This window comes from Caenorhabditis remanei, chromosome II (assembly GCF_010183535.1).
Source record: "Caenorhabditis remanei strain PX506 chromosome II, whole genome shotgun sequence".
Classification (NCBI taxonomy): domain Eukaryota; kingdom Metazoa; phylum Nematoda; class Chromadorea; order Rhabditida; family Rhabditidae; genus Caenorhabditis; species Caenorhabditis remanei.
The window spans coordinates 10,652,931-10,674,891 of NC_071329.1; the positions used below are offsets into that span (position 1 = coordinate 10,652,931).

At 38.4% G+C, this 21,961-nt stretch overlaps 8 protein-coding genes across 8 annotated transcripts; 6 read left to right on the forward strand and 2 right to left on the reverse strand.

Annotated features, from left to right (window-relative positions):
• On the forward strand, positions 1-1,970 carry GCK72_005889 (uncharacterized protein; the record flags this gene model as incomplete). The annotated part of the gene is made up of 6 exons (XM_053725385.1): positions 1-108; positions 152-682; positions 725-866; positions 951-1,711; positions 1,760-1,889; positions 1,942-1,970. The coding sequence occupies 6 exons, from the start codon at positions 1-3 to the stop codon at positions 1,968-1,970; spliced, it is 1,701 nt and encodes a 566-aa protein (XP_053589579.1).
• A 3,617-nt stretch (positions 1,971-5,587) lies between these two features.
• Positions 5,588-6,437, forward strand: GCK72_005890 (uncharacterized protein; the record flags this gene model as incomplete). The annotated part of the gene is made up of 4 exons (XM_003109049.2): positions 5,588-5,629; positions 5,700-6,069; positions 6,119-6,240; positions 6,285-6,437. 4 exons carry the CDS (start codon positions 5,588-5,590, stop codon positions 6,435-6,437), a joined length of 687 nt encoding a protein of 228 aa, XP_003109097.2.
• A 1,252-nt stretch (positions 6,438-7,689) lies between these two features.
• On the forward strand, positions 7,690-8,138 carry GCK72_005891 (uncharacterized protein; the record flags this gene model as incomplete). Its single annotated transcript, XM_003108785.1, has 2 exons — positions 7,690-7,951; positions 7,999-8,138. The coding sequence occupies 2 exons, from the start codon at positions 7,690-7,692 to the stop codon at positions 8,136-8,138; spliced, it is 402 nt and encodes a 133-aa protein (XP_003108833.1).
• A 474-nt stretch (positions 8,139-8,612) lies between these two features.
• GCK72_005892 (uncharacterized protein) lies at positions 8,613-9,297 on the forward strand (the record flags this gene model as incomplete). The annotated part of the gene is made up of 4 exons (XM_003108874.2): positions 8,613-8,702; positions 8,756-8,876; positions 8,924-9,042; positions 9,094-9,297. The coding sequence occupies 4 exons, from the start codon at positions 8,613-8,615 to the stop codon at positions 9,295-9,297; spliced, it is 534 nt and encodes a 177-aa protein (XP_003108922.1).
• An 848-nt stretch (positions 9,298-10,145) lies between these two features.
• Positions 10,146-11,995, reverse strand: GCK72_005893 (uncharacterized protein; the record flags this gene model as incomplete). The annotated part of the gene is made up of 2 exons (XM_003109013.2): positions 10,146-10,997; positions 11,939-11,995. The coding sequence occupies 2 exons, from the start codon at positions 11,993-11,995 to the stop codon at positions 10,146-10,148; spliced, it is 909 nt and encodes a 302-aa protein (XP_003109061.2).
• A 2,907-nt stretch (positions 11,996-14,902) lies between these two features.
• GCK72_005894 (uncharacterized protein) lies at positions 14,903-15,812 on the reverse strand (the record flags this gene model as incomplete). The annotated part of the gene is made up of 2 exons (XM_003109074.2): positions 14,903-14,949; positions 15,002-15,812. 2 exons carry the CDS (start codon positions 15,810-15,812, stop codon positions 14,903-14,905), a joined length of 858 nt encoding a protein of 285 aa, XP_003109122.1.
• On the forward strand, positions 15,426-15,830 carry GCK72_005895 (uncharacterized protein; the record flags this gene model as incomplete). Its single annotated transcript, XM_053725386.1, has 2 exons — positions 15,426-15,619; positions 15,668-15,830. The coding sequence occupies 2 exons, from the start codon at positions 15,426-15,428 to the stop codon at positions 15,828-15,830; spliced, it is 357 nt and encodes a 118-aa protein (XP_053589580.1).
• A 4,271-nt stretch (positions 15,831-20,101) lies between these two features.
• GCK72_005896 (uncharacterized protein) lies at positions 20,102-20,990 on the forward strand (the record flags this gene model as incomplete). Its single annotated transcript, XM_003108945.2, has 2 exons — positions 20,102-20,234; positions 20,503-20,990. 2 exons carry the CDS (start codon positions 20,102-20,104, stop codon positions 20,988-20,990), a joined length of 621 nt encoding a protein of 206 aa, XP_003108993.2.
• Between the last annotated feature and the right edge of the window lie 971 nt (positions 20,991-21,961).

Below are 21,961 nucleotides of genomic sequence, written 5' to 3' on the forward strand. Positions count from 1 at the left end.
ATGTCTATTTCCTCAGATTCATCCATTTGTGGTGATGAAGACGGGGACTTGTTATTCGAAGAAGAAGAGGAAATCGACTTTTATGCGATCCTGAATGTTCCGAAAGACGTGAATCATTTCTTAATAATCAGAAAACATTATTATTTTTCAGGCTACGGATGACGAAATTATCAAAGCGTACAGAAAAAGATGCCTGATGTTCCATCCTGATCGATTCACTGACAACAATGAGAAAAAAGATGCTGAGAGAGTTTTTGTGAAACTGCGAAGAGCTCACGAGGTTTTGTTGGATCCGAAGCAGCGAGCGATATATGATGCTCTAGGAATTCAAGGACTTGACACGCAAGGATGGGAACTAGTTTCACGATCAGCTAATCCAGAAAATATTCGGAAGGAATATGAGTTTCTTCAACGACTGAAAGATCGGGAGTTGATGCTTCAAAGAGTTCACCCCACTAGTATCTTCATGGTCAAAACTACCGTTGCGGGCATGTTCCAAGAAAATGAAGAAGATAGATATCCTCCTCAACTTCTCGGAATTTCTCTTTCACAATCTGTTGATTGTGCTTTCACTGGAGTCGATCGTTTTGGACTTTCTGGAAGAGTTAAAACTGGAAACGGCCGAGGTGATGGCAGTGTGACAGCAGTTTGGAAACGTGTTGCTGGAAATTTCAATTTAGAAGTATAAATTTATTTTATTTTGAAAATTAAATTTTTTTTTCAGAATACAGTTTCTTTGTCGTCTGAATCGGTGTCATTAACGTGTCGAGCTGCTCGAAATGTATTTACGAGAGCTGCAATTATTGTGCAACCTCAATTACAATACAATATGCTTCATGAAGCATTCATACCTTCGATTGCTATGAGTACGCCATTTCTCTAAACAATTTTTAACATTTTTGTTAAATGCCATCACAGCGGAATCTTGGTATTAATTAATTAATTTTCAGTTTATTCCATGCGACTTCATACCCGTTGGCAAGGAAGTATCGTATTGAATATTTCACCTATAGCTAACGCTCTGACAACAACAATGGTACACACTGAAAATAATCATGCGAAAGCTGTTGGAAGTTTGACACTATCTCCTGTTAACTCCAATGTTCGAATGTCGTATTTTATACGAAAGCCTGAAAATGATTCTGTTACTGAAATGTCTGTGCAACTAACAACATATGGTGTCAGTCCGGCAATCAGTATGGATCGGAGACTTTCGCGATATTCAAGAGTATCTTGTTCGTTCCATTTCTCTTTCCCATCTTGTTTGCTGTATACAAAATTCAAATTGAAAGCAGGACAATCTACCTTCGACTGGCAAATTGTTTTATGTGATGATAAAGAAGCTCTCTCTAGAAGTGTTCTATACGGCGTAGCAGTCCCTTACTTCACTTTTCAACTTGCAAAAATTGTCTTCCGTCCTTGGTGGGAGCGATTCAAGTTAATGTTCGAAGACAATTCGCGTGAACAAGAAGTTGATGTAGCAAAAAAAGAAGAGGCAGCGAATATTGTGAGCCTGATGAGAGCTACTGCTGAAAGAATAAAAAGGGATGAAGAATCTAAGCAAGGAGTAATCATCGAAAGCGCTCGATATGGTCAATGTGATGTCAGTGGAACAACTGCGTATCCTCTAGCTGGAGAACGGACTATTGACGTTACAGTTCCTCTACAAGCGATGGTTAATGATAGCCAATTGAGGGTTTATACCATCAAAGTGAGACTGACTGTTATGTAAAAATTCTAATTGTAAAACATTTTTCAGAGCCAATTGCCTGGTTTCTACGATCCGTGTCCAGGAGACCCGAAAATGCTAACTGTCCGCTACGTGTTCCGCGGAGAGGAACATTCATGCACTGTTGCTGATGAAATGCCACTGATGCTCCCTCTTAGAGGTTAGTTTTTGCCTTCATCGCCTTGCACCGTATCCAAATGTTGTTTTTACAGCTCATCGCATGTCAAACGAACAAACGTAAACACTATGATGGTAGTGCATGAGTCAGTTAATGGTGGGTTATTTTTTTGGCTTATGGGAGAAAGAATATTGGGGTTAACTGTGCTAAACTTTTTGTTTGTTCTAAAATGCATAATTTCATTAGGTCATTCCTGTTTTTCTGACTTGGTATTACTCTCATACTGCTTTTCTAACTGCATTTACCGGTAGTTTACCGAAAGGCACACACTGGTAAGAATCTTTATATTATTTTTCTTTAAGCGGCACTGAATTCTTTTCCAAACCATAGGAATCCTGACAGGTTATAAACCTTTCTACTGATGGTCACTGTATAGACGAAGAGAAATATACGGAACACCCACATACCGTTCCTCCATTTTCTCGATTTTCAATGTTACGAAATTTACGATTTTTCTGGAACAGATTTGTCACACTTTCGTATTTTCGGTTCTTGTGGGCACACAAGTTGTGGCCAGGGTTGGGAAATTCCGGGCCGGGCCGACTGAAAAATTTTCCCCGGCTCGGCCCGGCTACTGTAGAAATTTGAAGTTTTTTGGAAAAATTTTGAATTTTCTTTGCAAAAAAGTCCAATTTTCGACTATGTTTTGGAATATCGATAAAACTGAAGTATACGAGAATTTTGATTATTTTTCAATGAAAATTTCGAAAAAAAATTGTGAAAAAATTGTGCACACTTTTTGAATCCGGGCCGGGCCGGCAAAAAATTTCTGTCAGCCCGGGATTTCCCAACCCTGGTTGTGGCTATGTCACAATTAGGCTTTTTACCTACATTCGTTTTACCCAAGTTATTTTTATTTTTTCACGAAAAAATGGCTACCTTATTATTTTTATTTTCTCGAGTTTCTAACCAATAACAGTTTACAAACATAAAACACCTGCGATCAAAATCAATAAAGTTTCCAACGACAGCTGTCGCCCACTTCACTTAACTTTCTCACTATTTACAGTTTGCGTTAGAGATAGGTCTCAATCGATTTGATCACTCGTTCGAGGAGCAACTAGTTGGCTGGGTCAAATTTGATGACGTAATCCTCTCTTGAATGTTCGACGAACGCATTTCATCCATCTTTTTTTGTGTCTTACTGCTTCTCTATGTCGTCTCTTCAGCTATTTCTTCGTCCCACTAACGACAGATTTTCTCTTCTTTTTTTTCTCATTTTGTGTCCTAAAAATGCACTGATTCGTTAGTTTTTTTTTTGTTGCGTTCGGAAAAATTCTATTGAGACAGCTTTCCATAGCTTGATGAAAAAAAACTTAAGCTGACGAATTCTTAGTAACCCAAAAATCAATCTCATTAGTTCTTTCAAATTGTAATAAGTTCTCGGTCTTTGATGTTAAATGACATATATCGCGCTAATCAATGCCGAACTAGCGTTGAATGTCTCCTGAAAAAGTGTATTTCAAAAATTTGAAATTCACACACAAGTTATGACTCATAATATCAAATGAGAATCTTCTAGTTGCGCGTGGCTATTGTATCACCAGAGAATGAACCGGTTGTTATCGTTCGACGTCGCCTTCGCGGTTTGTCTTCGTCTTCTTTTTTTACGTTTCATCTCTTCACGAAAGGATTTCATTTTAATCAATATTGAAGTAAGTATGTGACCAAAACACAAAGAATTCAGAGCATACTTGTCACGGGCCGGGCCGAAATCAGGTAAAATCTCGGCCCGGCCCGGCCCGGCCCGTGGCCCGGCCCGGCCCGCTCGGCCCGTTTTGAAACATTTTTTCAAAACATTTTGAGTTTTTGAATTTTTTTTGGAAACTTTTTGAAAAAAGTATAGTTTTCGAATAAACATTTAAAATTGAATCAAAATGTGAATATGTAATGATAATTTAAGCATTTTTACTGTTTTTTTTCGAAAAATTTCAAAAAAAAATTGGTAAAAATGGGTACCCATTTTTGAATCCGGGCCGAGAGAAATTTCGGCCCGGCCCGGCCCGATTTTTGACAAGTATGATTCAGAGGAATATCTTATAAGTCATAATGTGTATTGCTTATATTTTGGAAAACCACTTCAATAAACTGCTCACCACGTGAATTATGAAATATGATACCTTATTCTACTACACTTCCCTAAGCTTTTTTTTGTTCTATAAAAAAAACATTTCGTGAGTCCATTTTTTCCTCTGTAAGATCAGCCTATTGCGAAACAATTGTTTTTTTTTAATGTTTTCGTGTTTTCTATAGTTCATCTCTACTTTCACTTTTTTTGAAAATTTATAGAAAAAGACGAGACTAGATTAAAATCTTTTTCAATTGAAAATTAGTGAGGCGTGAATTGTAGACACTGTGCAAAATTGATTATATTATTCTTCATTGCTCCTGAAAGAAATAACAAAAAGCCAAGTGAGTTAAATTTCCGAATGTCAGAAGTTTTCTTCTTCCAGCTGAATTCTTTGTTTTTGCTGAACGAAGAATAATCGTCTGAACCATACTTGTCAAGGGCCGGGCCGGGCTTTTTTTTTCAAAACGTCAGGCCCGGCTCGTCAGGCCCGTCTTTTTGAAGGGAATTTTTTTTTTCAATTTTTTTTTCAAATTTGATTAAAAGTGTACTAAGATGAACTCAGACTTTTCTCATAGAATAATATGAGTGTCTTTTTGTCAATTTTTCCGCATGAAAAATTGAAAATTTTTCTCAAAAATCCCATATCCCTGACGAGACGGGCAGGCCCGGCCCGGCCCGTCATTTGACAAGTATGGTCTGAACATCCGCAGACACATATGATCTGAATCAACCTGTTTTGACGCAATTCTCAAGTGTTGTTCAAAGTATATGTTGAAAACTTTACAGCGTTCTTCTTCTTTCTTCAAAACACTTTTATTTTTGAAAATTAGAAGTTACCATAATCATCATCAGAGTTAAAGAGAAAATGTTATTTGTGTGACGGATGCTTTGTATTCTAACAAAATTAGCATATTCACAGTTCAAACAGATAGGCAAATGTTGTCAACAAATCGTTTTTTTTCTTTCCCATCGCCATTCTCATTCTCTAGTGCATTCTCTCTCATTCTCGCCCTTTCGACCACTGTTATCATATTATCGTCCACAGGGACAGTGTTTTATCACAAGGAGAACCATTTACATTCATTCTCTCTTTTAGCTTGTATTCTCCAATCAATCAATATATTTCAAAACTATTTTTACAGGAGTAAAAACTACTATCGAGTGCAGCAAGTGGAGTCCATCTTCTCATCCAACCCTGTGTTTATATTACCTTTTTGATCTTTTTTCCTTTGCTTAATCGTTTTTGCCTTATAATGAGAATAGTGTTCGTAAAGAATAGTTTTGTTTATTGTTTTTGTATGTTACTGTCTTTCTTAGTTTTTTCCTCGAAAGAATCTTAATGCTCAATATTTTCGTTAATTGCTCAATCCTCAGTATCTTTCTTGAATATTTCTTGTTGCTCTTTTGATACGAGTCTTTTCTTTTTTGTAAGTTTAGGTTTTTTCAGGTTAGAACCCTTTTAGGAGATGATAAATAAGTTATTTCGTATTTATTTATCTTTTGTTTCAGTACGGTTTTACTCCGTATCTCGTTATCTTCTTTGCTCTGAACCGCTTTTTGAACAACATAAAACTTCTTCTTTTTACAGCTTCGATTTAAACGACTCGAAATGACGGATAACCATGAGACGAAGCGTCCGCTTCCAGACAGCGTAAGTTATTTAACTTTAATCAGATTCTTTTGCAGTTTCTCATTTCAGTGCCAATAACTTTAATTTTCAGCCACCGAATGGTGAGTCAAGTAGCTCAGCAACACCATCGGCTCCATCAGCCCCTGAACAACCAATGTCTTCTCCAACCCGACCACCACCACCAGCTGGATTTGTCTACCCAAGTACTGATATTCAAAACTCTGTTTCTGTTCATGCTGCTTCCCCAACAATGACATCTACCTCAACGAATGTTCCAGCTGGGCCACCACCAGCGCACGCATCGGCTGGACCAGCGCCTGCAATGGCCGCTTATGATATGCCTCCACCATCCTATCAGGCCGCCATGTCTTATCCAGCTGCACCAACTTACGGTGGGTCGACCGATCCAAAGTATTATAGTGGACAGCCACCAATCTACTATCAACCGCCACCACAAATCAGTTCGTTCTTTTAAAACCAAACTCTTGTAATCACAGTAATTTTTTACAGCTCAAACACGACTCCCGCAGCCAGATGGAGTCGATCAGATCGTAAGGGCAGTGCGTATTCAGAATCCTGCAGGCAGTAATGTCATAGTTCATGTTCAACCTGGTGCACCATGCCGTCGTTGTGTAAGTCACGAAATTTTGATCTATCTTCCATTTCGTAATTTCAGACAGTTGGAGTTATTACTCGTCAAACCGATATGTGCTGCCTTCTTTGTCTTATAATGCTTACAATCTTCACATTCCCATTCGGATTGATCTTCCTTTGCTGTGTGCCATGTACTGTTCAGAATCGCTGCACGAATTGCAACCGTCTCGCCTAATCATCTTCATCCATTCTCTCGTTTTGCTAACACATGTACTTTTTTCCCTCTTGTATTTCTGTAGAATTTTAGCTTTATCATTATCTCGCCACTTTCATTTTACCCGAATTCCTACCCAGTAGTTAATCAACTGTCAAATAACCTAATCAAAACTACTATCGTCAGAAATAACAGGTTACCAGAGTGTTACCGAACTGTTCCAAGTATTTTCGTTATGCAACGAAGTCCGTTTAGCAACCGAATTCACCACCCCCAAAGCCTTATTCAAACTCCCATCCCCACAGACTATGCGTGTTTTTTGTATCATGTATAAGAAAGAAATGAATCTGAAACATTTTACTGAAGCTTTTGGTTTATTAATGAAGAATTATTTTTCAACCGTAAAATGGACGAAACCGAAAACAAAAAACATCCGAATCCAATTCAGTTCTAGTTATCGAAACCGAACTAATACGCTTTAGGCAGCGACCGTCGCCTTCTAATTAGACCACTCGCACAGGCGAACCGGGGTTGCCGAAAGATGGACCCCGGCGGCCCGGAGGAGTCTGAAACGGCAACAAATGACTGTTCAGAACCTACCCCCATCATTGGTATTATACTTCGTTCAGAACATGATTTCTTCCTAATTAGTACATTATTTAGTGATCAATGTGTTTTCATGTAGTATTGTAATTCCTGTATCATTCATTTTCCCATCTGTTCTCCGGACTAGAGATTTTTTTCCGATTTTCACTCAATCATTTTCACATAAAAATAAGTTACGGTTACGGATATACAGAGAACACGTGTTCACTGGTTTAGTACTATTGACTCTGAATATAAGCATAGAACTAAAGGTTAATGTAACTCATCTCAAATAACATGTTGGGCGCAATATTTCGGACCTGTTAATTATGGGAAATCCAAAATCCAAACGCGTTCTGGAAACACTATCAAATTATCAAAACTTATTGAATTTAATTTGTTTATTTTTCAAATTATAATCATGTATTTTTCACGTTTTCCCAGATCAAAACGTGAAACAAAAATGTTATACTAGACGTGACGTTCCATTGAACTGATTCTTATCTCTGCTCTATTTTGATGTCCCTCGGTCAACTTCGTTCACTTCAAATTGTTGAGAACTCTCGTTAGTAACCAAAGATTTCCATAGGAGCCGGTTGCTCATTGAGCTCTAAACGGTTAGTTTCATCTCAACCTTTGGATTTATGGGAAGTTTGAATTTCAGAGAAACAAGAGGCTTAAATAGAAGATGGCTGATGACAACGTCTCATTTACTGATGCAGGAGATCCAGCTCCAGCAGCTGGAGGAGCTAATGGTGGATCATCTGCAATGCTTGATTTACTCGGAACTTTGAATAAGAAGGATGAAGAGAAGAAGAAGGCGAAAAAGGGAAAGAAAGAGAAGAAGTCGAAATCAAAATCGAAGACAAAGAAAGTGAGGAAAGCGGATAAATTCGAGTCACAAAACTTTTTGTATCGTATCGAAGGAACCATTTTCTGTGCTGGAATCAGTTAGTTGAAACCATTAACCTCTTCTCTAATTTGCTATAATTTTCAGTTGTCGGAATCGTGGTTCTTCTCGTATTTATCATTGCTGCAATCATTTTCAGTGTAATCACAAATGGAAATTTGGTTAGCTACATGCATCCATTATGGGGAGCATCTGATGAGAATACTGATTCTGGCGCACAAAACTAGATGCAGAAGAGGACATCTCGCCAAGAAACAAAGGCATAAATGACAAGTCGGCTTATTTTTTAAATGTGTATCTCTGGATTACACGTTTCAATGAATTATTTAAATGATTCTTTTTTTGTTGTTTTTCGCATTTTATTCAATCATAAATGTACAATCTCTGGAGCACTAGATGATGGTATCGATAATACTTGACTTTTCAAAAAATCTCGTAATAACTTGATTTAATTATTAGTGTCCTATTTTTGATTTTGAACAAAGTAAATTCTGAAATGGAGTGTTGGATTCAAGTCTAGATCACCGGAAATAATTCCAGTTCTCAAGTTTTTAGAACACGATTTCCAACATTTATTTTTTTTTTGTAAAAGAAATCTACAATCTGGTTTAAAAACACAAAAATTATGAAAAGTTCTCACGTCTTTTTGAATTCAAAGAAACACAATTTATTGTTATTTTTATCGACGATCCCGAACAATTATGATTATAATTAAATCGGGATCAGAGATTTTACTCAAGACTCTTCAATTGTATTGTTTATTGTTTATTGGCATTGTTCTCGTGATTTGTGTAAGTTTATTTCAGATTTCAGATATTGAATTTCTATGAAATTATAATTTCAGACAAAGAAAACAAAAACAAAGGGCAAAACATTAGCTGTATCGTCGGTGAATAAACCGGCAGTTCAAGAGAAAAAGAAACCAAAAAAGAGATTGAAGAAAGTGAAGAAAAAGGATTGTGATGGTAACTGAATATGAAAAAAAAGGATTTTCCCGATTTTAAAGTTTCAGATGACGTGAAATTTGATGTTCAAGTGAAGAAAGTGGAAGAAAAAGCAGATGAATTCGACGACGACGAAGAAAATCCCTTGGCTAAGATTCCGGTGAGACAACGTGATCCAAAACAGAAGGTTGGAAGATTGGGAGATGGGAATTGAACATCAGATAGAATATATTTTCAGAGGAAAGACGCTCCTTCAGTGACAAGAAATAAGTCATTGACTGGGAAGGAAAATCCATTATCTCCATCGAAAACTACAACTACAACCTCAACAGCTTCATCAGGTCGTACACCAACTCCAAGTCCTTCAAGAGAACAAGAAGCTCCGTTGTTTGCATTGAATGAGAAACAGATTGGAGCATCGTGTTATGTGAGATTGGATTGATTTTAGAGGAAATAGTGTCTGCTGTTTTGATTTAATAAACTATTTAAATAAAAGTTTCATATCATGATCGGCGTTATTTAGCCCGTTTTGTAGCATTTTGTAACACAAATGAGTACCCTATTTTGAGAATCTCCTTTTTTAAAAGCAAACATTGTCCAAAATATATTTCGCCAATTTCATCCATTTTGTTCACTTTGTTCAATAGTGTTCCAACCTAAACATTTATTCATTTAATCCATTTTTATTCCCATAAGACAAAACGGTTTATAGCCATCAATCAGTCCCTCTTCAACCTCCTTTCTTCTCCGTTTATTCCCTTTTTCTCTTGTTCGATTTCATTTTCTCCCGAACTTTACCCGATTCCTATTTTTCCGATGCGACGCACAAAAATGTCATGATGATGTTGCAAAAAACTGGCTAACAAACACGTATTGTGGCTACCTGTCTCTTTTATTTTCGGAGAAAGAGGAAAACTGAAAACTTGGAACACTTCAGGTTTCCTTTTATTCATGACAACATTCTTTGATATTCTTGATTGATATGATAATTGATAACACATTTTTTGGTCGAAAACGTTTATTTACACTGACTTAAGCTCGCACATACCCTGTACGGACAGGCGGAGAAAAACAATTGAAAAAGAATAAAAAGAAAGAGAAAAGTCAATAAATTAGGGGAGGTTATGAGAGAGAAAGTCTGAGATGGTTCGTCGATTGACAAGAAGAGGAAGAATGAAGTTATAGTTGTCATTGATACTCGTACCCTGAAAATATGTGTGATACTCAGAATATGAATTGAAGTAGCAGGTACTTACCAAAATAAGAAGCAAACTTTGGAAAAAGCAACGCTTAATATCCTGGAGCAGTTCTTGGTGGTGGGCAGTGATCGCATGATCCCTTGGCTCCGTCCTTTCCTGGCTCTCCAGCCTCTCCTGGAGCTCCTGGGTTTCCTGGGGCTCCGTCTTGTCCTGGCTCTCCTTGTGGTCCTGGTGGTCCTTGTGGTCCAGCGCTTCCTGGGTGTCCATCTGGTCCTGGTGGTCCTTGGGCTCCTGGCTCTCCTGGCTGTCCTGGGTTTCCTGGTGGGGCTGGAACAGTGCGAACTTGTCCTGGGGCTCCTGGTTGTCCTGGGGTTCCGTCTTGTCCTCCGGCTCCTGGTGGTCCTTGTGGTCCTGGGGCTCCTGGGGTTCCTGGGCGTCCATTTGGTCCTTGCTCTCCTGGTGCTCCTGGTTGTCCTGGTGGTCCCTTTGGTCCTGGGTTTCCTGGGTTTCCGGCTGGTCCTGGTGGGCATTCGAAGCAGAAATCAGCTGGAGTTGGTTGAACATGATCATTTGGAGCATCTGGTCCTGGGGCTCCTGGGGCTCCTGGTCGTCCATCGTTTCCTGGAGCTCCATCTTGTCCTGGGTTTCCAACGGATCCAGCTGGTCCGATTCCGCAAGAGCAGCATTGGTAGGTTTGACGCTTTTCACGGCTCTCGGCCTTACGGAATTGATCGAGTTTGGTGTATTCTCCACGGAGTGAGTCAGAACGAGTACGGCAGAAATTAATCTCATCTTGAAGTCCAGATTGAACGTTCTGCATGTACATACAGAGCATTGGAACTGCCACAATTGCTGTCAATGTGGCGACAGTGGAGACGGCGATTCCGAAGAACGCGAACTTCTTCACGGTCTCGACCTCAACAAGTTTTTGCTTCTCCTCCATCTGAAATCATTCGATTTGAGTAATATTAAACATGAAAAGAATCATCAGAAAGATCAGAAGACTATTCAGAATTCAGCTAATAACTTGATATAATAAAATCCACAAAACTGAGAAAATATGATAATGAATCCATAAAGGATATTGCAAATCTGTGTGAATGATTCGATGAGATTCAGCTTCTTCCTCTCTCCTTTTATACTCCATAAGCCCCTCCCATCTTTATCGTATCGACTCGCCTCGACTCCTTCACCCCCAGGCAACAACGTCTCCGATGGATAACCGATTTTTTCTCGCCCCACCCCGTACCGTTGCCAGTTTTTATGAAAGGAACATTGGGGAAAAAGCTGAAGAAAAGAGAGAAAAAGGGAGAAAGGAAAGCCAGATGGCATCCATTTTGATATATGAAATGATCAGTTGGTTGATATGAAAAGGGACGATTTAGTGGTATCGAATGACCATAGTCACACTAATACATCGAGAGATTGATAATGAGTTCGAGGATACTTGAGTTGATCTGAAATAAAAAAGAATGTGAAACTTGAAGTGATATATCATATATCTTCCCCATGAACTCGGCAAGTTACAGAAATCAGAAATACCTTGATGTAAAAATCACTGAAAATCTATTACAGGTTATCGCTTCTAAACGAAATACTTCATAGTCATGTCGTGGTTTTTATTCTTGGAACACCTTTTGATAATATTTGGATAAGGTCGTCCTTTTTTCCGTAGTTTTATTTTCAACGAGTGAAAAGGTGAATTCAATGTTAAAAAGAACTACTCGAATGAAATGTGATTTTCTCTCCTTCCCGTTCAATTGTTCTTTTTCCTTTAAACCGTTATTGAGATTTCAGATATTAAGAAGATTTTCCTTCAATCAGTATTTTTTTAGACCACCCATTTTATTTCTGTTCCAAACAGGAACTAATCTGTGTCCTTACCAACATTCTTTCCTTATTCGTCATAATTCTTCCAAAAGTGAATTCATCGTGTTTCATTTCTCATCTGAATCCACAACTTTTAATTCTAATTAGTCTGTCACCTTTTCCATTTAATTCTCAAATTGAAAACAAACGAATAGAAGTCTATTGAACCTATCAGATGTTTTTTCCTTCTCTTTTACCCTCATTTGGCGCCAAAAGGACGAGGATGAACAAGATGAAAAAACCGAAAATCGCGACCAAGTTTGGGTTTTTTGTCTTCTTTTTTTTCTCAGCTTCTGTCTTACACTGCGATCGTTGAACGTCTTCAGAGGAATTCGGAGAACGCTTTTTTCGATTTGTACTTAAGTTCCTCATTCGGAATTCAACTTTTGAAAGAAGATAGAAAATTGATTACGGTATCACAATTTGAGAGAAATTACTTTTCAATTTCATTCTCGTAACAGAAAAGCGTATCGAACACATTACTATGAAGTTGGAAACTGTATTCAGACTGACAAATCAAATCATTTTCATGAGAGACTCTCTAGAATCAAACTGTCTCTTCGTTATGATTACACTGTTTTCATGTGAACCAAACGATTTCCTACTGTACTTTGTAGGAATGAAAAAAAAACTCCCAAATTGAAAGTTCTTCATTTTTCTGAAAAATGAAATGATGAGAAATGAAAATTGTAAAACGAAAGAGAATCTAATATCCTGGAGCAGTTCTTGGTGGTGGGCAATGATCGCAAGATCCCTTAGCTCCAGCATTTCCAGCAGCTCCTGGTGCTCCGTCTTCTCCGTCTTTTCCTGCCTCTCCATTTGGTCCATTGTCTCCTGGTGGCCCTGGTGGTCCTGCTCTTCCTGGATGTCCTGGACGTCCATCGGCTCCTGGCTCTCCTGGTCCTCCTGGTTCTCCTGGTTGTCCTGGCTCTCCTGGTGGGGATGGGAGAGAACGAACTTGTCCGGCTTGTCCTGGATTTCCAGCTCCTCCATCTTCTCCAGCCTCTCCTTGTGGTCCTCCTGGTCCTGGTGGTCCACGTGGTCCAGCACGTCCAACTGGTCCTGGTTCTCCATGTCCTCCTGGTGGCCCTGGTGGTCCCTTTGGTCCTGGTCCTCCGGCTGGTCCTGGTGGTCCAACTGGGCAATCGAAGCAGAAGTCAGCAGCAGTTGGTTTCTCATCCTTATCAGTTGAATCACGTCCTGGCTCTCCATCATTTCCTGGTTTTCCATCGTCTCCTGGAGCTCCGTCCTCTCCTGGAGTTCCTGGTGCACCAGCAGCTCCGATTCCACAAGAGCAGCATTGATATTCGGATTGACGCTTTTGACGATCAGCAATATCATTGGAGCGAACTTTGTCAAGTTTGAAGAATTCCGATTTGAGATCAGAGTTCTTTGCTTTGCAGAAAACGAGCTCCTCTTGGAGACCGGATTGCACGTTTTGCATGTGCAAACAGAGCATTGGCACAGCGATGATAGCCGTTAGAGTGGCGATGGTTGAAACAGCCACACCTGAAATGAATGAAGTAGTGGAATACAAGTTATTTTATTGATACTTCTAGGAATGTCTCATGCCTATAACTTCCTACAAATCAACCTAACAGCCAATAATAATAAAAGTAATTACCGAAGAAAGCGAATTTTTTGACGGAATCCGCCTCGGCAAACTTGAGTGACTTCTCGTCGGCCATGTCCGTGAGTGTGATGGTTTATACTATCTTCGACCTCTTCTTTTATACTTTCGCTTCGCAACCGATAGCGTCGGTTTACAGTAACTGTTAGGCAACGTTGAGATGGCAGAGAGAGTAGGTTTTCCAGGAAAAAAAAGAAGACACCGGAAGAAATAGCATTTGAGAATGAGAGATTCTGAGAAGGGGTTGATTGGTTTTTGGGGTTGGCTTGAAGAAGAAGAAGAGAAGAAGAACTATCGACGACCGTTGCTGGGCAAAAAAAAAAGAAAACAGAAAAAGGAAAGACGATCTGAACTGTTATCATTCCTTGCAATCGGTACGTAACCGTGCCGTTGTGATGGAAAACAGAAAAATGACGGAAGTAGTTGAAAGAATTTGATATAGAAATGTATGGTTATTAGAAGACGAAACCATTCAAACTTTTTGGCAAAAATTCTACAGGAAACATGGTGACGGAAACCGTTGGCTCCGAGAAATTGTCTTCTTCTATAGAATCTGAAAAGTGATAAGCCTGAGTTCCGATGTTGAAATCAGTTCGATCTTGCCGGAATGTTGTCAAAGAGCAAAACTTTGAATCTAGCTAAATTCTGACGTTGAATTGTGATGTTTAAATTGTCTGAAAATAGTTTTGAACAGTGATAGAATTAAAAAAATATATATATTTAGATTTCTCTTTTCCGTATTTCATGTCGACAAATAAGACCTGTGCACCTTCATGATTCTCGTAATACCCAATTAACTTCTCAAGATCAGTTCAGCTACTGTCGAGAAAACTCGGTAGATATCCGGAAGGTATTTCACGCGATGAGCTTCTAACGTTCTCCAAGGGCAAGCCGATTCGAAGGAAGTATCTGAATAACTAGCTCAAACAGTCATTGATCGGTTTCCTTCTTTTTTTCTATTTCTCGTATTATGAAAATCAGGGTGCAGTAATAAAACTTATTTTCCGTTCGAATTAGAGGAGGATTATGAACAACTCAAACAAACGTCTACCAGAATCAATCTATAGCTTCTGTAACTTCTCAATTATTTGGATCGTTACCGTTCTCTAAACCAATCATAATCGTTCTGTTTGACTACTCTCATCTTCTCGAATGACCGTCATTTAATTTACTTTAACTTTCACTTTCTATCTTTCTCTTTTTCTTCTCCTTTTTTCGTTGACACTTTCCAAGTTTTGTTTCAATAAATTTATTGTTTTGAAATGCCCCGTGAAATGTTTCGACAGGTATTATACATACAAGTGGAGAGAATGAAAAATAATTTAGGCAAGAAAGCAGCAAGTGATGAATTAATATCCTGGAGCAGTTCTTGGGATTGGGCAGTGGTCGCATCCTCCTATAAACAGAAAAATGAAACAAGATCAAACATGAAATTAATAGAAACATACCTTTGGCTCCGTCCTTTCCTGGCTCTCCAGCCTCTCCTGGAGCTCCTGGGTTTCCTGGGGCTCCGTCTTGTCCTGGCTCTCCTTGTGGTCCTGGTGGTCCTTGTGGTCCAGAGTTTCCTGGTCGTCCGTCCTCTCCTGGTGGTCCTTGGGCTCCTGGCTCTCCTGGCTGTCCTGGGTTTCCTGGTGGGGCTGGAACAGTGCGAACTTGTCCTGGGGCTCCTGGTTGTCCTGGGGTTCCGTCTTGTCCTCCGGCTCCTGGTGGTCCTTGTGGTCCTGGGGCTCCTGGGGTTCCTGGGCGTCCATTTGGTCCTTGCTCTCCTGGTGCTCCTGGTTGTCCTGGTGGTCCCTTTGGTCCTGGGTTTCCTGGATTTCCGGCTGGTCCTGGTGGGCATTCGAAGCAGAAATCAGCTGGAGTTGGTTGAACATGCTCATTTGGAGCATCTGGTCCTGGGGCTCCTGGGGCTCCTGGTCGTCCATCGTTTCCTGGAGCTCCATCTTGTCCTGGGTTTCCAACGGATCCAGCTGGTCCGATTCCGCAAGAGCAGCATTGGTAGGTTTGACGCTTTTCACGGCTCTCGGCCTTACGGAATTGATCGAGTTTGGTGTATTCTCCACGGAGTGAGTCAGAACGAGTACGGCAGAAATTAATTTCATCTTGAAGTCCAGATTGAACGTTCTGCATGTACATACAGAGCATTGGAACTGCCACAATTGCTGTCAATGTGGCGACAGTGGAGACGGCGATTCCGAAGAACGCGAACTTCTTCACGGTCTCGACCTCCACCAACTTTTGCTTATCGTCTTGGCTCATACTGAAAGCAAACACTAGAACTAGAAGATGAAAAAAAATAAATTATCAAGAATACAGAGAAACCAATGTACTAAAGTTAAAAAGTAACTATGTAGTATGTTGTGTCAACTGAAAGATGACAATAGGAATGGAGTAATGAAAAAAGATATTCAGATTGAGACGATGTAGATGAAGCTAGAAGAGACAGAATGAAGAACGATGTGTCTCTCCTCTCGCCACCACCGTCCTTATAAACGGGTCGGGTCTGCAGCGGTCGCCTACCCTTTTTGCTCCTTTTTTTGTTGTTCTGTTGAATATCGCCTAAGCTTTTCATTAAAATACTGTTCATTTTGAGGAGAGTGCTAGAGAACGTCGTCGTCGCCGACTTATCAGATACATGTCTCGGAGGGCCGGTGAAACACCACCTACTCGACGCCCTTTCCCATGCCACGCAGAAGAAGACGAAGAAGGAGAAGAAGAAGCTTGATCCGCTAGGGAAGAAGGAAGACGGTAGAATTTGATATACTGATGATCTGATCATTACTTTTACGATTACGAACTGATATGAAGGGTGTGGTTGGGTGCACTTTTAGTTCCACTTCCAAAATAAACTTTCTAAGGAAAATATCGTATTTCTATTCCGTATATACAAATCCAAGAGTAGCATACATTGTAACTGTATCATTGGAAAAGTATGAAACAGCTGATTAAAGTCTTTGCGGAATAATTTCAGATGTTTGACATCAAAGATATCAATTGTGAGAACTGATAATTTTAACAAACTCAGGACTTCCTCTTGAATGATCACCGCTTGAAACTATATGAAGCAATACTGAATTGTCACAAGGGAAAACGAAAATTCTGAAAGTGCATTCTCTGAAATTCGACACATTCACTTCATTTGCTCTATTCAAATTTTGTGTCTCCAAATACAATATTTCTGATTCAGTTAAATTTCAACGTTTTCTATTAATCTCCTCTTCCGCGTTCCAGTTCTCTGTCCAACAGCCGGCATCGTCAGATCATAACTTTTTTCGTTATCAAAATCTTTCTCTTTCCTTCTTTGATATCCCTTTTTTCATTTCATTCCTTATGTACACATACTTCACATTCTCTTTTCCAATTTTATATAGATTCATATAAAGCTAGGAAAAGTAGTGATACGCTTATATTGATAATGAGATATCGTCTCTTTTTGTTCATTTCTCTTTTTTGGCGGAGGGACAGACGTACGCAGTGATGGTCGATCGGTTGGCATTTTGGGTGTGGCATGTGAAGATTCAGAAGACGTTCGTTCCGATGAGGTTGACGATAGTAAGATGCATGTGATTTTTTACGTCAGGTGGTATTTGTGACTCGCTGGCAAGATTAATGAAGAAACGAAGATAATGTGAGGTCTGAAATATTACAGTAAATCAAGTTCAAAACGAAAAAGAAAGGAATGGTTTGTTCGCATCAAACTCCAATTACACCAACTATTCGAACATCAAACTGTTCTCATTCTATGTTATTCGAGACTCAATGAAAAATAATCTTGAATTAGACGAAAAAATTTCAGAGCATGCTTGTTTCGTTTCAGCTATTCTTTTGAAACACTTCCAAATTAATAGAAACTTCCAGGAATCGGCTGAAGTGCCAGCGTTCTCGACTCTCTTTCATTTTCAAACTCTCGAAAGTTAAAAACTTCGTTTTCGGCAGCAGAGATATGAAAGAACGGATAGATAATTCTGAACGATAGATACGGTTATGGCGCCTTTTCGGGGAAACATCAACCAAGAATTTGGAAGGTTTTTTTGTAAAAAAACACAATTCATGGAAATAAATAAGCTTCCGTACAATCGTTTCTAAACTTTTTTATTTCAGAGTTTTGATTGATTAATGACACTGTGCAATCGGTTGAAGATGACATATTTTATTTACAGAATCACGAAAACCATTTCCTCATATCCCACTTCTCTTTCTCATTCGACAGTGCCCTGAACTTTGGTTTGTCGTCTCAACACCTTGATTGAGATTCAATTATCCCAAATGCTATTGCTAATCGTTTAATTGTGTTTTCCGTTTTGATACCGTCTGATAACATTATCGTTTAGACATCCAAATATTTCAAGTGATGATAATCAAAAGATACTTCTTATTGCCTTTTCCGAACGACCTGATGAACCGATTTTTCTCGTTTTCTCTCTGTTTGTTTTTTGTACTTTCTCTTTCCTTTCTCCAATTGAAAGTGAAAGTATTTCTCCCTCTCGAAGAAGAACATTATCACTGTTCTACAATATTGATAATAACCAAAACAGGTTGTTCAAAAAATCAGTTTCTGTTCCATGTCTTCCTGGTTCAAATTTCGATTTCAAATGAGATTTCGTAAAGATAAATCATTTTTGAGGCATTAAATTTTCAAAAACGGAAGATAAAAGCGTGTAGAAGATGAGTATCCAACTGAGGCAAAGATGAACACAAATGATTTGGTTCCGTCGAAAAAGCAACGAAAAAGAGACGATCACAAATCGCACTCACTGATTTAGAAGGCGTTAAACGGGGGGAGAACGAGACGAATGAAACAATAAAAAGAGAAAAGGGAATTTATGGAGTTGCTTTTTGAGGGATGAAGTGAGAATTTTATGAATCAAGTGCACTGGTTGACACTGATCATGTTGGGAATTCTTCTTGTGATAATGGTCTGAGAAAGAACAAAAACGGAACTGGAATGGTCCAGGAATAGTTTCGAAAACTAATTGGAACACTTTAAGAGTTAGAGATTTCACTGAACCAACGAAGATTGAAATGATTTTTTGTAATTTGTTGAATGATGATCAAACCTGTCTGAAAGTTCGAATTTTCTAAACTCTTAATGTTTCAGGCTACTGTATCTACATTCCTCTATGTTTTTGAATGTGAAGTTTTGAATTGTATTACAAACCCATATATTGTACAAAAGAAAATCTTGATTTTTAACCTCCATACTCTGAACGATCACAGTCTCAAAGTTCTACTCATTAAAAATGTTGTACTCAGATACTATAGTTAGTCCAGAAAATTAAGTTTCAGGAGAAGTCGATTCGAGAAAATCTGAAATGTGAAGATTTCTAAATGAAAAATTCTATATATATATATATATATATATGCAGTGATATTCTGAATGATAGTCGTATTTACCTTATCTCACACTTTGAGTGACTCCTTGATTTGTTTCTTTAACCCTCAAAGGATTACAACAATTCCAGATGATCAAATCACTCTAAGTAGCACCCACAATTCAAATTTAACCAATACTAGTAGATCTATAAAGTTAAAGAAAACGACTTAAGCACACTCGAAGGATTGTTTCATCTCCATGTAAAATAACTCTTTTTTACATTTGAATTTTTTTCTATATATTCATGTTTTTTCAACATTTTGCCTTCATTCGTTTACTTCCTGGCAATAAAATATGATATCAATCAAGCCGCAAATAACCGTTTTCATTTTCTTTCAAATGAACCATAACTGACGACAAGAAGGGGAGACATATTTCTTCTTCTTCTTCATTCTCTTCGACATTTCTTCTCCTTCCTGAAAACGAGAAGACGTGAGAAACTTGCTAATAAACTGCTGCCGCTTTCTGCCTGTTGTGGTGGTAGTGAGTCTCTCGTCCGTCGAATGAAAACGAAAAACGGAGAAGAAATAGAGAAAAATGAAATAAATGGAATGAAGATATGTGTCGAATGACTGATATCTCAAATATTTCTTTATAGCGAATACAAATGGGATACTGTAGACTGAAAAATTTGTAGAATTGGATTCAACAAACGAAACCACTAAATCTACAACAACAACCGGTATAGGAAATGATAATAAAGAACCATAAGTTCCACTTTTGTTCCCAGATTTTTGATTTTCAAAACAGCACTTCATTAAAATGTTTTTTAAAGATAAAAGATTTTACTTTTTGATTTCCCTTTTCAAGCCTTCTGTTCAAAATCAACGGGATTGAACTTATACCCTCAACTTGTTCTGTCATAATTTATCAAGACGTAAACCAAAGAATAACGACAGGAGATTGAATAAATTGTCTCAATCAAAATAAATTCCATTGCCTAATTGAATTCGTCTACTTTTTATAACAGAAATCCCTTCGCAGTGGAAATATTTTCGCTTGATCATACTAGAATCAAGTTGATATAAAACTGCGAAAAGTTGTGCTCTCGAAAAGTTTTGTCATCAAATCACGGACAGATTGGAATAGAGCAAATAATGATGACAGTGCAAAAATATAAAAATGATAAGAATAACCCCGTAATACTTAGTTTACATTCATTCTACTATACGAAATGGTTCACTACAAACTCATATATTTCCCATTGAGAGCTCGTGCTGAAATCGCCAGACAAATCTTTGCTTATGCTGGAAAAGATTACAATGAGGAAATAATCACTTTCGAGAAATGGCCTGCATTGAAAAATTGTAAGTTTGTTGAGAAAGAACTGTTATACATAATCAAAGTAAACTATCTAAAACATTTGAGACGCTCTTGGTCTGAAATCAATTTTTATTTTATATTCTCCATTGTCATGAATTCAGTTTGCTCTAAATATTTGGTTTCTCTTTCAATATTAAAGTTTCATAAATTTCTGATGATAAAAATTTCTCGAACCTAACAGCAAACAAGCATCAACTTTCACTATTTACTCTTTCATCAATTGCCAATTTTCTAAATTCTATCCATTTCCAGGCACTCCATTCGGTCAACTTCCAGTACTTGAAGTTGATGGAAAACCACTTGGACAATCATACGCAATCGCTCGTTACTTGGCAAAAGAGTTTGGAAATGCTGGAAAGAATGAGATTGAAGAAGCTGAAGTTGATGCAATTGCAGATCAATTCAAAGATTATTTGAACGACGTTGTTCCATATTTGACTGCACTCTCTGGATTAAAACCAGGAGATGTCAACCAATTGAGAACGGATGTGTTCGTTCCAAATTTTAAGAAACACTTTGCTTTCTTCGAGAATATTCTCTCTTCTAATCCAAGTGGATTCTTCGTTGGAAATGATTTGACTTGGGTTGATTTGTTGATTTCTCAACACGTTCAAGAAGTTTTGGAGAAGGATTTGGCTGTTGTTGAGGAGTTCAAGAAGGTTTTGGCTCACAGAAAGAAGGTTCAGAGTCTCGATAGAATCAAGCAACACATCGCCAGACGTCCAGAATATCCATTCTAAACCGGTTCTCTGATATGTTCAAACTACATTTCAATATCTTTTCTTGAAGTATTTCCTTCATGTAAATCTGATTTTCTCTCGAATAAATGCGTAAAACGTTATCTAAAAAAAATTACAGATGTGGGAAGAAACCTACATACTTTTAAAAATTATTAGTGCAAAGGTCCATAATCCCAATATTCACAGAAAATGCATACTTTTACAGGTGTTTGACTTCCACCGGATGCAACTGTCTAAATAGATTGTACAAAATATTTCTCTCTATTACCCATCCGCCGGTGGCTGACCGCTCGCTCAAAGTTCGGCCCGGGGACGAGGTGTGGGTCTCGACGCGACTACCGTAGTATAAAACTTTTTCATGGCGAAAGTACGGTCAAGAGCCGCCGTAAATCAAAATTCCGCAACGAGACCCACTCCGCGTCCCCGGGCCGAACTTTGAGCGAGTGGTCAGCCACCGGCGGATGGGTAATATTAAAATAAAACTTCAGATTGCCGTTACATATTCAACAAAAAGAGATATTCAGACAATCGGTTACTTCGTGGCACATTTTCAATATTCACATGTTTCCGAAATGCGAGAACGAATATCTTTTGAACTGTACTGTAGTCTGATAGAATAATTAGTTCGTATCGAGAAAAATCTACACAGAATCATTCCGTCTTTCCGGACAAAATGAAACTGAAATTCTCAACATCACATCATTTCTCTCGATCGAAACAAGTGGAATTTCTCTGTGAAAGGCAAAAACTATTTGGTGATTTTTTGTGTCAGCTACTCTGTTTTTATCAGTTTTGTGTTGCCAACAAATGACACATAAAGGTGATTCTTGATTCCCATCCATTTCTCTTCTTTAGGATATTGGAATGGGAAATGGGATGAATGAGCATAATATGGTGTGTTTATATGTGTCAAGTAGTCAGTCTGTTCATCTAAACACAGAATAAAGAGAGTAAAAAGTGACTACATTTTG